Consider the following 14555-nt stretch of genomic DNA (forward strand, 5'->3'; position numbering starts at 1 on the left):
TTTTTAAGTTCTGTATAAACCTTTTCCCCCACTGAAAGAAAAGAACCCTTGTATTCACAACCCTTGCTCACAGAAAAACACAAAGCTTTCTCATTTCTTCTTTTCTTTTTGTAGCCATTGGCTTGACAATGGGATGCTTAACTGTCCAAAGACAGACACTTGTATTTATAACCCACTAACACCAATTCAGAATTGGCCAGAAAAGTCATATAAGGAAGACAAAGAAGTGTGTGACCTACATGACACCTGAAATCTTCTAAGGTTGCATTTGACTTCATGCATCTCATAAGCACAACCAAGCCTGTGTGGTGCCAACTCAGACCAGATTAAAGATCCAGGACAGGCTACTACATGTAAGTTATCTGCACAGCAGTCAGCCATTTTTCTTTACTTACTGGATTGTAGTATCTTTAAAAAAAAGCAGCAGCCAGTTTCAAATGTCAGCTTTGGTATAAGAAAATATATGTCCATCATCATTGCTACTACTCTGAGCTCATTTTTATAACGACTTTTTAGTTACAATCTCCAAGTAGAAAAAATAAACTAGCATGCATTTGCATAACAATCTGAATGAATTCTGTTTTGCCCATATTGCCTATATGCACAGATGATTGGAAATGTATTTTAAAAGAACTAATCATTTAAGTGAGCTGCTTTTTAAATTGTTTGTTTGTTTTTTAATGAAGGGGATCCACCAATATTTTAAAGCAAAGGTTGTATTTCATGACTAGCATTACTAAAAAGGAAAATATGTCAGCAAGCACACAACAGATTTCAGTAAATGCACACTTTGGACCCATATACTCTTAGGTTTCCACTTCATTACCTTAACTGATAAAATAATATAATCTAAGAAGCACTGATTAGGACAAGGGTCAGCAAGAAATAAGTGGATAGGCACGTGGAACACGTTGGACCCTGCATGGTGTTTTGGGGAGGGAACCTCTCTCTACATGCACTACTCTTAGAAACTTTTCTAAATGCTGGGAATTCTCTTGACATAATTATGGACAAGAAGCAGAACATCGCAGAATGGTTTGGGTTCAAAGGGACCTTCAAAGCTCATCTAGTCCAACCCCCTGCAATGAGCAGGGACATCTTCAACTAGATCAGGTTGCTCAGAGCCCCATCCAGCCTGGCCTGGAATGTTTCCAGGGATGGGGCATCTACCACCTCTCTGGGCAACCTGTGCCTGTGTTTCACCATCCTCATTGTAAAAAATTGCCTCATGTCTGGCCTGAATCTCCTCTCTTTTAGTTTAAAACCACCACCTCTTGTTCTATTGCAACAGGCCCTGCTCTGATCTGACCCAGAAGGGCAGTTGTTATGGCCCTATTTGAAAACACTATAGAATGCTCCCAGTGCTAAGGAAACACCTCCATATAAGAGATGTCAATTACAGTGTTTTCTTTTATCTATATTTGATGATGTTAAAAAGCTCATTTTAAATACATTCAACAGAGCATAAAAGAATATGATGAAACTACAAAATATTGCTATGTACTAAAGCAGAAATACTTTTTGACATTAAGACACCACTGTTATTTATCAACAGTGGCTGCAGAGGAGAAAAAGACAGAGAATACTCAGTGTAACTAGGATTATAATCTGCACTTGTACTTAATCCAAGTGCACTAGATCTATAGGCTTACATAACGCAGTGACAAAAGCTCCCAAAACTATTGGAAAAAACACCTCTAAAAGCATTCATTTTAGCTCCATTTTAAGGTTTAATTTACTGAAACATGTATTCTAATGGGATTTGATAATATTACCATTTCTTCACTAGTCTCATGGGCATTCTCTGAAGCAGCGCTCATGGCATCTGGAGATGACCCATCACCATTTTCAGTCACTGTGCCTCCTTCACGGGCATTTTCTGATGGGCTTTGATAGTTTGTGGCTGTAATACCTTCCACACATACACCAGAAAAAACTCAGTTAGCAGAGCACAACCTGAATCACCCCTGCATTAAGAATAAAGTCTGTGCCTGTTACTGTATACATACATTAATTATATTCTTAAAATTAGCTGAACAGCCTATTAAACAAACATTTACAACTGAACTGGCAAATCCAGAAAGTTCCATGTTTTAGATGCTATGCAAGTGAGGCAGGATGTACTGATAACACCAAAAAAAGCACTCTCCACACACTGTTTAAAAACTTGTGCAGGGCCTTTTTTAGTCTTCCAAATCAAATATAAAATTGATACAGCAGGCAAAAAAAAGGTTAAAGATTCCAATCCACGTATCTAAAACACTGCAAGTGCCTTTAAGGCAAATGCTCGCAGGTTTATATTTAGAGAAATAAGTTATATATATTTTCATTAGGGTGATCATGGCAGCATTTCCTTGACAACTAGAGAGCATGTAGACTTAACCTTTATGTGTCTTTTCAGCTTGTTAAACAACATTTAACTGCAGGTTATTTAAAATGGAAAACATATTTCATGGCATACTCCCACATAACCACATGCAATACGAATATATAACAGGTCTGCAAGTGAAGCATTCTTCTTATTATTGCTCTAGCATAAAAAGAAATCCAACAGAAAAAAATACTGTCATTCTTTATTCAAAGTAGAATTCATCACAAAAGAGGCACCAATAAAGTTTTCTTATTTCCTGACATTAGGAAATTATTTAATTGGTTTTGCTGGAGCACTAGTAGAACATTACAATTGCATAAGTCCACAATACTGCAGACCCTATAGACACAGTTACCATATGCCTGAATTCCTCCCTCAGATTAGGAGCAAACGCTCACGCATAAATTAGCAAAATCTGGCCAAACACCTGCTGTTAGTCAATAGCTGAGAACTGCTGCGTCAGGAACGAGGTGCAAGGAGACTACCAAAGTTATCTGCCTAGTAATTCACATTGCGAGTGTATGCGAAAATCCATTTCTTTTTCATCTACTCTTAAAGCTCCTTTACCACTTCAGGCACGACGGTGATTCAGAGTACAAACACTGCCAAATCAATAGCTTTTAAGCAAAGCAAGGAACAGTTCTGCTTAATTCAGGGTTGCGACATAGCACTGCAATGCTTTTATTCTCCTCAAGAGGGGAAAATTAAGTACTGTCTAATTAAGTATCGCACCATATTGCTTTCCCTTTAAATGATGTGCTGTGAATAGACTTGATGTTACTGACTGGAGAAGCTAACAAAAATAGTGCCATAAAGTATCCAGGATTTGCTGCACTACAATCCTTTTGAGTATTACTTAGCAAAAATCAACATTTTCACATATTGCTCCAAAATATTTTCTTAAACCTACGTACCTTTCTCCAGAAAGCTTTGGCTGTCACTTCCATCACTCTCTATCAAATGATCCTCTAGCATCATACTGTCAATAGAGATGGTATCCAGAGAGACTTGTGATGGACTTCTCTTCATGTTCTTGTAAGAAACAGAGAATGCAGGGAGGTTGGACGGGCAGCGTTCCTTAGGCTTTGCACTTTTTAAATATAAAGACATCGGGAAATTATTCTTTAAAATTAAAGGAATTACGTAAAAGTTACTTTAAAAAAATATAAAAGAACAAAATCTGATTATTCAATAATCCTTTAGCAAGAAAGGGAGATAAGCATGGAAGAAACATACATTCCTGTAGTTATGTGTCAATATTTGTCTCTATACACACTTCATAACATTTAAACTGAAAGTAAACAGTTTAAAATAACTACCAGTTCCTTTTAGCTTTCACTGAATGTGACATACTGCATAACTTATATCTTCATGTGATTTTCAAATTTTCACCTCCTAGATGTTCACTTTTGTTGACTATTACTAAAATATGTGGCCAACAAGACTGATTAATCATTTTCAAACAGTAGGAAAATTGATTTAGTATTAGATCTTCTGTACCTTGATGAAGGCTGGGATGCAAACATCCTAACTGAAGTCACTTTCTCTTTGCTGATTTCAAGCTCTTCAGATTCTAAGGCAGTTTCTGTTTCCAAGTCAGTGACTTGGTTAGGACAACCTTCAGTTGTACCTTCCTGTTCATTTAACTTATTTGAGAATATGCTTTTGTCATCCTCTTTATCAATGAAAAATTCAGTAGAATCTTCTCTCTTATTTAAGACGGATGCTGAATCCCTAGGATGAAAGCTACTTTTTTCACTTAGAGGTCCACAAACCTCCTCTGAATCGCTTCTACTAAAAAGTCCGCTGCTTGCTCCTTCGCTCGTATCTCCCAAACCTTTATCCGATGCATCATCTGAAAATGACGTCCCTTTCTGAAAATCCATATTACTGTCTGATTTAAACAAAAGAGGATCTATCAAAATTCCTTTATTAGCTTCAGCATTCAGAGGCTTGCAGGCATTTACACAACCAAAATCAGTAATACCAGCTTGCTCTATCTTATTGCCAACTAATTTACTCTCAGAAATAAGAGCTTCCCCGTTTCCCAAAGGGGAGAGCTCTGGTGCCGTGGGACTTTCTTCTTCCACAAGTGGAGACTTACAAGGGTTTCCCTGAGTCACTGGATGGAGCAGTAAGGCCAGTTCTGCACTTTTCAGCAGGATCCCAATGCAGACATCTGTTTGCTGTGCAGGTTCTCCTGTCACTGCTTCCACATCATTCCTTAAGTTTTCCAGGAGCAATACAAGCGATTCATGGAGAAGCAGCAAAAAAATATATTGGTAATGATTGATCTGCATGCTGACGTGTCTTTGAACGTGGACTAGAACATGTACATCTGCATCAGAGGAAGAGCTTTCAGAAAGCACCCCTGAAGCGTCCGAGATTGAAACACCATTGGTCAAAGGCTCCGTTTCAGTGCTGTAATATTCCTTTAGAAGTTTTTTACGTTGCAGTCTATTAGCAAGATCACTAGATTCACTTTTTGGAATGTTCCAAGGTGTCTGATCATGCGATAAAAGCTCTTTTTGTGACTTTGCAAATCTCACTGGCTGGCAAATCCAAAGTGAAAGTGGGAATGAGTCCACAAAGCTTATTGGTCGGCCTTTCCCGCTTTTCGTCCCTTCATAATCTATCCAAAACTGGGAAAAATGCAAGGCCCAAACATCCATAGCTGCAGATGTCTTTAATGCATATTTATTCAATTTTGGGGTGATATAGCCTTTATAAACATCATGCATTTTAGTATCTTGTTCATGAGCATGTCTCTGGAAGATTGGATGCAAAAGATTAAAATTCTTTGGGGACTTAGGAAATGTGGTGAAAGTTCTACTGAAAAATTCAGAGTCTTTAAAGTTCTGAAACAAAGCTTCCAGATCAGAGTGCCTGCAGTTTGGTGAGTATCTTGTATTCGTAGCAATCATCTCTGAACTTTGAATGGAAAGTGCACGAGGTTGATCTTTATGAATTTCAGGTTTGTTTTCAGATGGGATGATGAACTGCAAAAGAGAAATATATTTCATCTAGTTATAAATATGTAGGTTAAGAGGGTATACAACAAATAAACAAAATAATATTCATGACAGCTAAAATAAAGGAATATAATTATAATTTTATGAGAAGTGTAATAACACAGAATAGGCATAAATCAGGCTCATGGATTATAATTTTTGTTCCCTCTCATTTTTAAGAAGGATGCTGGCACATCTGAAACTCAATGTTTGCATGAAAACATTTAGAGTCTCGGGCTTTTCTTATCTGAAAGGTTTAGATTTAAGTCAGCTATATTATGCTCAGTAACAGGCTGGCAGACAGTTTCTTCAAGTGTTTCAAGTATTTACAACTTTGAACTCCAAATTCTAATTCTCTGTTTTTCAATCTAATTTGTCAAATAGGGTTTTTCACTACACTAAGTAGTACCGCGGTTTATTCCTAAGATAAGATACAAGGAAATAATTAAATGTGCTAACGCAGCATCATAAGTTTTTTTTCATCATAAAAATACACTCCAACTCCTAAAACACAAAACAGTCCAGCGTACTGGATTTAACTTGCATACCTGTAGCGCAGCTTTTAAAGGCAATACATACTTTATGCCAAGTCCTCTATCTGATGTTGCTAACATGGGCCTTGGCCACACTAGTTTTGCTACTGTCAGTGATACTACCTTCCATCAGAATATCACCATGTGAATCCAGAAAGATCAGAGTAAACCAGTCATCCTAAAGACACTTAGAAGATGAGAGTGATGAAGCTTCTTCATATAAGTAAAAAGACTCAAAAAAAAATAACCAAATAGATAACTGTATAATAATTAACTATATGATATGTAAACATCAGGCACGCCAGTAATAAAAAAATAATTTGCTAGAATAAAAATAATGCAATTAAGACGGATTAAATAGTGAACATGAATCAAGGTTTGAGGGATTTCAGAGTACTTCTATCTCATTGCAGCTTAATGGGCTATTCAGATACAGTAATTCATATTAGATCAGTCTGTATTTGTAGCTGCCTGGTTGTTAGTTCTCACTAGTTGTTTTCATTCCATACAAACCATATCCTTTTAAAGTTCCATTAAAAATGCACCAAGAGCTTTACTAAGTTAACCATCTCTGCATATGCTGACTTTTTAGAACCCTTGAAACTTCTTCTGTGGGCACCATCAAAAAAACTCATTTTGTTCACCTCTGAACCTTGGAAACCAATGCCCAATGCAAAAACAAAGGGAGAGGGGAAAAAAAAGTCTGCTCAATAATCCTTCTCCAAAGATGTCAAGAGAATCAAAAGTCATATGTTCAGCTGCATTAATGAGCACCAGTCCTCTGAGATAAACATATAGAGAACTTGTGTACCTAAACTACAGACATGGGCCAGTGTGAAACAGAAAATGGTGAGAATTTGTTTCAGAGAAGGAAACAAGCCTTCAGATGAACTACTTTACTCCAGGTATTCAATAACAAGGGTTCTGATATACCACAATCAGAGGAACAAGGGAGGGCCCTTGCATTAATACAGAGTGCAAATATTAATTTTGTGCTCTACATTTTTACTTCAGTGCTCAATTTTCTTTTCTTCTGCTATGTCAGCTTCATTGAACACAGTGAAATAATTTGTTAATACTCCCAGTCAGGTCTTGAACACAAAACCAAAATACTCCAAGGACACAGACGAAGTAGTATAGAAGGCAGATGTCTGTCTTCAAACCATCATATTCTGCATAGTTTTCCAGAGCAGCATTGCTTATTGAGTGGGTTGTTTGTTCATTTATTCCTTAAGCTGCTTGGCTAAAAGCCTTTCAGAATAAGAGAAAAAGTGTTTTCCTCCAAAGAACCACAAAACCCCTCCTCAGTGACAGCATACCTTTAACATTAGTCCATCAACTCTAACATCAACGTGTTCATCTGATTTTGAATTGTCATTTAACTTGTACATAGCCATGAACTGAATAAGACTTTGTTTCAAATCCAATACAAATTGATTTAGCCAAAGAATACTTCTCTCATCCAGGGTGAACTGTAAAGCATTCAGCTGGCCATACAAATTTGGACATGGAACTAAAAGAGAAAACAAAACAAAATTATGAGAACAAGTAAAATATTTAGAGGTTTTCATTCTGGATTTTGTTTGTTTTTAAATGAGTGCAGGCTTATATTTCACGAGTATTTTACATCAGGGAAAGAATGGAAACCCACTCCTTTGTTTCCAAGGAAGAATAAATTGTTAGAGGATACCTAAAGTGATGTTTCTTTCTCTCACTCCAAGGAAGTAACTGAATTTTTTAATGTAAAAGCTAACATGAGAATTGAATGAAGTCTGAGGAGAGGAGAAGAATTTCCTCCTTACAGAGGAAGGGCAGGACCAAGAAGATTTGCTGTCCTCAAGTCCCATCCCAAGACATCCACTTGCACTTCTGTATATGAAACAGGGCCAGCCCCATAGCACATTAAAAAAAATAACTCCAACAGATCTTCATTACATCTTAGATACTACTGCAATGGTTTGCGTTCTTTCATGTAGCCATTAGGTTCTTTTATGCAGCTAGACAGTGTAACTGCAGAAATAATACATGCATGTTGAAGAGTGAAGAATTTAGGTCTCGATAAAAACGCTGTGTTTTCAGCCTCAAAAAACAAGTTTATAAAAAAAACATGTTTATAGGAGTTTGCCAGAAGCAAGCACTGTGGAAATGGAGCAGTCTTGTGTTTTTTCCGTTTCAGAAAGCTATTACCTATTTCCAGTTGTCAACCTGGAATCAGTATAAGTTTCATAGAGGTGAAGGTAACACACAAAATTAATGGTTCAGCACGGAAAAAAAGTCTTACTAGGAAAGTCCTTTCCATCTGGGTAGTAATATTCAGTGAATTCAACATGAATAGCTGGCATTTCTGGCGGAAGATAAAGTGACTTTTTATTACAAGAGATCAGAGCTTTAGGGGAAGAACGACACTGGTCCGCTGTTGAAACCTGTAAAAGATAAACATTAACTTCATTAATACATTACATTTTTATGAATCATTGACATTTGTAGTTGCAAACCACTGCCCCTAGCAGGGTAATGTTCCACTGCTCTCAGATGTAGATCCTCAGCTACATAAAGTGCAGACAATGAGAAACACCCAGCTGCCTTGTAGTAGAAGTGATCTGCACAGAACAGTCTCACAAACAGAGTATTAATGGTACCAGATCCCTGTCCTTCACATAAGGCAGGAGGCAGCAGGGCACTTGCAAAGGCGTTCAGTAGAAGCCTAGAATGATCCAATATCTTTAGAGCAAACACTATAGCTCCTGTGTAAGAAATTATGCCAGGACAAGGTATATTTGCAAACCGTCTGTCCAAATGGATCTCATACCTAGGTGATAAGGGATAAATAAGCTAGAAAAGTTTATTACACAAGCGTTAGGAAGTCCTGGCACTGTCACCAGGATGGATTCCAGTACATGGGCCAATTCTTGGCTGTTTACTCTAAGCGAGGTGTTCAGCATGCACCTGGCAGAGATACATACACTTGACAATGTCCAAAGGTCAGCTGCATAGGACAACCAGGACACTGTAGAACAGCAATGCTCCACTTCCAAAGTAAATTATGAAACAAGAAAGAGGTCATCTTTTGATAAATATTTGGCCTTAAATTTCTTGGAATGTACCCTAGTTTATAAAGTATGTTGTCAAAACAAAATTCTTTCATCCAACGCTTACTAGGTCAGACTGCCAGTTCTAAATCAGCCAACTTATTAATATTGAATATATGATGATGTCTACTTGTATCTGTTTCATTGAAAATAATGAATATATAACCTTTATAAACCTGCTTCACTCTGTGGAGCTGTGTTCAAGCTGAAAACATCTCTGTATTAAAACACACAAAAGTTCAAGTAGTAACAAAACTGTTTAGAAGAATAATATTCTGTAAATGGCACATAAATAATGACAATTTAAAAACTGAAAATGTATTTGCGTAGAGAGGAGGAGGAGACAAGCATCTGACGAGCAGAAGGCAAATGAAAACACCAACAGTACAAAATGATATAAAACCACTTAGATCCAGATGAAGGCTCCTGGCAGCAAGCTGCAACCTCCCAATCTACCAGAAGCGACAGGGCAAAAAAACTCATTGAAAACTGGAACAAGAGCAAGTAGAAATCACAATGATTCGTGGCACACACTAAGCATTTTTCTGAGGACCTAAAACTTAGAATAGATCCTCCTAAACCACTATCATTCTGCCTTAGAGATATAATCCTTCTCTATTCCAGCTGACTCCTATCTACACAAAAGAGTGAATCTGGACTGAAGCAAAGGGGTTCTATCTGAATCTGAGGAGAAACTTCTTCTCAGTGAGGGTGCCAGAGCACTGGAACAGGCTGCCCAGAGTCTCCTTCTCTAGAGACATTCAAAACCTGACACAGCACATTCCTGTGCAATCTGCTCTGGGTGAACCTGCTATGGCAGGTGGGTTGGACTAGATGATCTCCAGAGGTCACTTCCAACACCAACCATGCTGTGATTCTGGACCACAGCCAGCAACTAAAACTATGTACTCACTGAAACAAATGAGGGGGAAGAAAAAAAAAAGAATAGTTAAAATGCCTACTCAAAATACCACTGAGGGAAGAAGGGGATGAAGAAAAATTTAAAACCTCCTTGATTCCACATTAAAAAAAAAAAAAAAAATCTATGTATTTTGAAAAAGATGACAATAAGAAAAGCATGAAATACAAAACAGCATATCAAAATACAGGGTACCTAACACAGTACTACAAGAACATGAAATTCCAAAGGTCAGGACTTGGGAAACAGTAGAACTTGGATCCAAAACATGATTGTGACAGGGTATCATCTAATATAAAAATCAATAAGGAAATACCCACCGATTTTAACAAAGCAGAAGCAGGCCCATAAAGATGTAACCCAATAATGAATGAAAACACTTCTGTTAATTTCAATGGGGTTCAGAACTGTCCCTTAACATCATAATTATGTAACAGTCAAGGGCAAAGTAGCCCCAGTTTTACTAACTTGAAGAAATGTACCTGATATATATTGAAATCTGCAAGTCTAACCACAATAGGACTAGACATCAGTTTGCCCTTTGGTTGTTGGGAAGATACAGAGGAAGCCCTAGATGTTCCTTTCGGTATCTGTTCCTTGCCTGTAGGAAAGAACAGTGATGGAATCATTGACAAGAACAGTCTTTTTTAGCATAATTTTAACATTTCATGGAATTAAAGCATTAGTGATATAAACAAAGTACCTGTTTGTAGGTTTGGAGGAGATACAGCAGGTGGTGATTTGGGAGGAGAATCTATGACCTGATCCTTCACAGCCTGCTTAAGCAATTCAACATTACTTTTGAATTCATTTAATAACTCTTTGGCCCATCCACTTCTGGTTTTAGTGGCATCACTGTAATGCATCCAGTGATCGCAGCTGTCTCCTGAAAGTAAGAGGAATGGGGGAAATATTAGCTCATTCGAAAGCTTGCTTCTAACTGGGTAACAAGTTTTCACTATTTCGTAATTCTTCAAAATACAATCCTGCAACTATAGAACAACAGAAGTTATAACAGACATTGAAACAGAAATTATATACTACATAAAAATAAGCCTCACTGCTTCGCACGTTCACTCAGAAAACAACATCATATTGCCACCTGCCACACTAACTAATGCTCAAAACACCATTGGATATTTCCACTTCAGAGAAATCTGATGACACATTATCTTCCTATGTGAGAACATGCAAAAAAATGTTTCACTGAAAAAAACTGTGAGCGCCAGTAACTGGAAAAAATAAGCATGAGAATGTTGTTCTAACGCATCTTCTGCCAGACTTGTGTCTTAAGTAGTTCCTGGTTCCTTTTCAGAAAAGCATTCTTTTTGTCTTGGCTCTCTAACACACAAACAAGAAAGTAAGTTCAATCAGTGCTGCAGCACACAGCCTTAAAAATCAAGCCCAGTAGAAATTCTTTTATTCCTAACGTGTTTCTGTTGGTCAAGTATTTAAACCCCTGAAAGATGTTGTGATGTCTTCAGTCCCTGTGAAGAGAGTCTAACCTACTCAACAATACAGATGCAATTCCACTAACGTCTATCAAGCTGTACATCGCTCTTTATATACCAGCATGTGAAAACTTACTTTATTTGGAACTTAATGAGGTTTTGGATACTTAGAGAGGGGATGAGTAGATATGATTGCTATCAAAATAGGAAAATACTTGGGGAAAAATACGTGGTGTCAAGTCTAAATGCAAAGATTTCAGCATGGAAGAAACTTTAAGGGAGAAGCCTACCACAAGAGGCAACATTTTTCCCCACCCTCACAGGCCTAACAGTCTTTTGATGGTTGCTCACATCTTTCTAGATAAAGGAGGAAAACAGAAAGAGAGCAAGAGGGAAAAGAAACATTAAATTCAAGTCCAGGAAGCTGGGATTCTCCAAAAAAAAAGGCTGAAGCGGGGTCACCCCAAGCAATATGCACATAAAGTCTGAAGTACCTACAGGACATCAGCATTACAGGGAAAGCTCTCAGACCCCTTTCTGGGAAGTCAGTATGGGCAGGTCCCTCTCTGAAGCACTTGCACATTAACACATGCAGCAGGAGGAAGGAGCACATGGAAGAAACATTTAAACAGATCAGACATGCACCAGGCCATGGGATCCTGATGAGATGCATGCAAGTGCTGAGAGAGACGGTCAATGTCATAGGCAGGACACACTGAATTATCTTTGAGAGGCATCACTGAACAGTCATCAGGAGAGGTTCCTCAGGACTGAATAAAACCAAACGTCATTCCTGTCTTTAAGAAGGAGGATAAGAGGAACAACAGGCTGGTCAGCCTCACCTCAAAGGCGGCAATGGAGAAAGGTAACAGAAGGCAAGAGGTCAAATAATCCTGGAAAACATTCCAAAACACACGAAGGATGGGAAAGTAATTGGGTGTAGACACACATGGATGTATTAAGTTCATGCTTGATGAACTTTACAGCCTTCTCCTATGAGATGAGGCTTGACGGACGAGGAGGGAACAGTGGATCTTGTTTATCTTAATTTTAGTAAGGCTTTCAACATAGCCTGTAACATGCTCAGTGACAAAATGATGAAATACTGGCTAGGTAAGTATACGGTGAGTTGAACTGGAAACTGGCTAAACTGTTGGTCTTAAAGGGTTGGGATCAGCAGCACGAAGTCCAGCTGGAGGTAGTCATCTGTGATGTATTCCCAGGGCCAATACTGAGGTCAATATATTTTCATTAATAACCTGGATGACGGGACAGACCGCACCCTCAACAGCTTTTCAGATGGTACAAAACTAGGAGGAAAAGCTGATATACCAGGTGGTTGCACTGCCATTCAGATGGGCCTTAAAAGGCTACAAAAGTGACCCAACAATAATCTCATGAACTTCAAAGGGATATCCAAGTCCAACAGCTGAGTACAGGCTAAAGGCTGATCAGCTGGGAAGCAGCTTTGCAGCAAAAAAACATGAGACAAGTTGAACATGAACCAGCAATGTATCCTTGATGCAAAGGAAGCCAACAGCACTTTGAGCTGCTTAGGAAAAGCACTGCCTGCAGGTCAAGGGAGGTGAACCCCGCCCTTTACTCAACTCTGGTGAGACCACATCTGGAGTACTGGGTCCAGTTCTGGGCTCCCCAGAAAGCCATGGGCTCACTGGTGTGAGTCCAGGCAAGAGCCACAGAGATATTTAAGGGACTGCAACACCTGTCATACAAAGAAAGGCTGAGATAGCTGGGGTTGTTTAGTCTGGAGAAGAGAATGCTCAGAGGGATCTTAGTGACATGTACAAATGCCTGATGGGGGGGAATAAAGATGATGGAGTCAGATTCTTCTCAGTGGTGCCTAATGACAAGACAAAAAGCAATAAGCACAAACTGAAAAAGAAGAGATTCCACTTAAACACTAAAAAAAGCTTTTCTACTGTGAGGGTGATTAAACAACGGACTAGGTCACCTAGTGACATTGTTTGCAGTCTCCAGCCTTGGAGCTATTCACAGCCTCACTAGACACAATCCTGGAAAGCTTACTTTAACTGACACCACTTTAATGACAGGGATTGGACTACAGTCTCCAGAAGTGCTTTCCATCCTCAGCGATTCTAAAGTTCTATATATGGAGATATAATTGCCATATTTACCTGTGAAAGTGAAAAGACAGGCCAGACTGTAACAAGAAAACAATATTTTAGTGGAGCTGGCAGTGATGTTGCTACCACCTGAATTTACTGCTGGTTGCCCAGGAAGAAAATGCTTTCCAGTTTCTCATATTGTCTTAATACATCAGCTGGATCAAGAATTTCCTGTGCTGCAAAGTGTCCTGCATGATGGCAAAGCAGCAGCTTTCTCTGATCACCGTCCAGCTACGCATCAGCTGCACAGATAATGGATCTGGATAAAAGCTTCTGTGAGAGCAGGTCTGGGAGGACTAGTAAAGTGATGGATGGCTGAACAGACAGGTTTATAACATCCAGTAACACTCTGGCTTATGTTAGGGTTATCACAGTCAATGGACACACAATCTGCTTCATTTTTCTCAAGTACAATGAAAGGCTATTGTTAAAAGGCCTGATGCTCAATGGGTTTGAAATTTACCCTACCCTCAGACTCCCTTTAAAGTCTTTCTGAGTGGGGTCTGTTACCAAAACAAATAAACAACAAAAATTCACAAGAACTCAATTTGCAAAGATAATTAATTGTTGAGGGCTTCTTCCTGAAGGATTCTGGAAGGATTAATCACAATTTGCAAGAAGACTATACCAAAAGAACTACTTCTAAATATTCTAAGCATTTCTAAATATTCCATAGGCCAAAGAGGTACAAAACCAAGCAACGTGCACTTGCAGCCCAGAATGCCAAGCGTATCCTGGGCTGCATCAAGAGATGTGTGACCAGCAGGTCAATGGAGGCAATTATCCCTCTCTACTCCACTCTTGTGAAACATGTCCCCCCCACCGCAGTACTGTGTTCAGCTCCGGGGTCCCCAACATAAGAACGACATGGACCTGCTGGAATGAGTCCAGAGGAGGCCAGGAAGATGATCAGAGGGCTGGAGCATCTCTCCTGTGAAGACAAGGCTAAGAGAGTTGGAGTTGTTCAGCCTGGAGAAGAGAAGGCTCTGGGGAGACCATATAGCAGGCTTGCAGTACCTACAGGGGACCTACAA

At 38.8% G+C, this 14555-nt stretch overlaps 1 protein-coding gene across 5 annotated transcripts in view; it reads right to left on the reverse strand.

The window, feature by feature from the left end:
• Positions 1 to 14555, reverse strand: part of BLTP3B (bridge-like lipid transfer protein family member 3B) — a 60294-nt gene that overhangs the window by 14247 nt on the left and 31492 nt on the right. For 3 of the 5 annotated variants that reach the window (XM_065043774.1, XM_065043782.1, XM_065043790.1), the window contains 7 exons: positions 10627 to 10809; positions 10406 to 10524; positions 8197 to 8338; positions 7235 to 7428; positions 3872 to 5370; positions 3286 to 3461; positions 1776 to 1912 (listed from right to left, as the gene is read on the reverse strand). In XM_065043774.1, the coding sequence (XP_064899846.1) occupies positions 1776 to 1912; positions 3286 to 3461; positions 3872 to 5370; positions 7235 to 7428; positions 8197 to 8338; positions 10406 to 10524; positions 10627 to 10809 (2450 nt within the window). The remainder of the gene's footprint in view (positions 1 to 1775; positions 1913 to 3285; positions 3462 to 3871; positions 5371 to 7234; positions 7429 to 8196; positions 8339 to 10405; positions 10525 to 10626; positions 10810 to 14555) is intronic. The other 2 variants (XR_010468494.1, XR_010468498.1) reach the window with 1 other exon arrangement.

The sequence above is a fragment of the Columba livia genome, chromosome 1 (genome assembly GCF_036013475.1).
Source record: "Columba livia isolate bColLiv1 breed racing homer chromosome 1, bColLiv1.pat.W.v2, whole genome shotgun sequence".
Taxonomy (NCBI): domain Eukaryota; kingdom Metazoa; phylum Chordata; class Aves; order Columbiformes; family Columbidae; genus Columba; species Columba livia.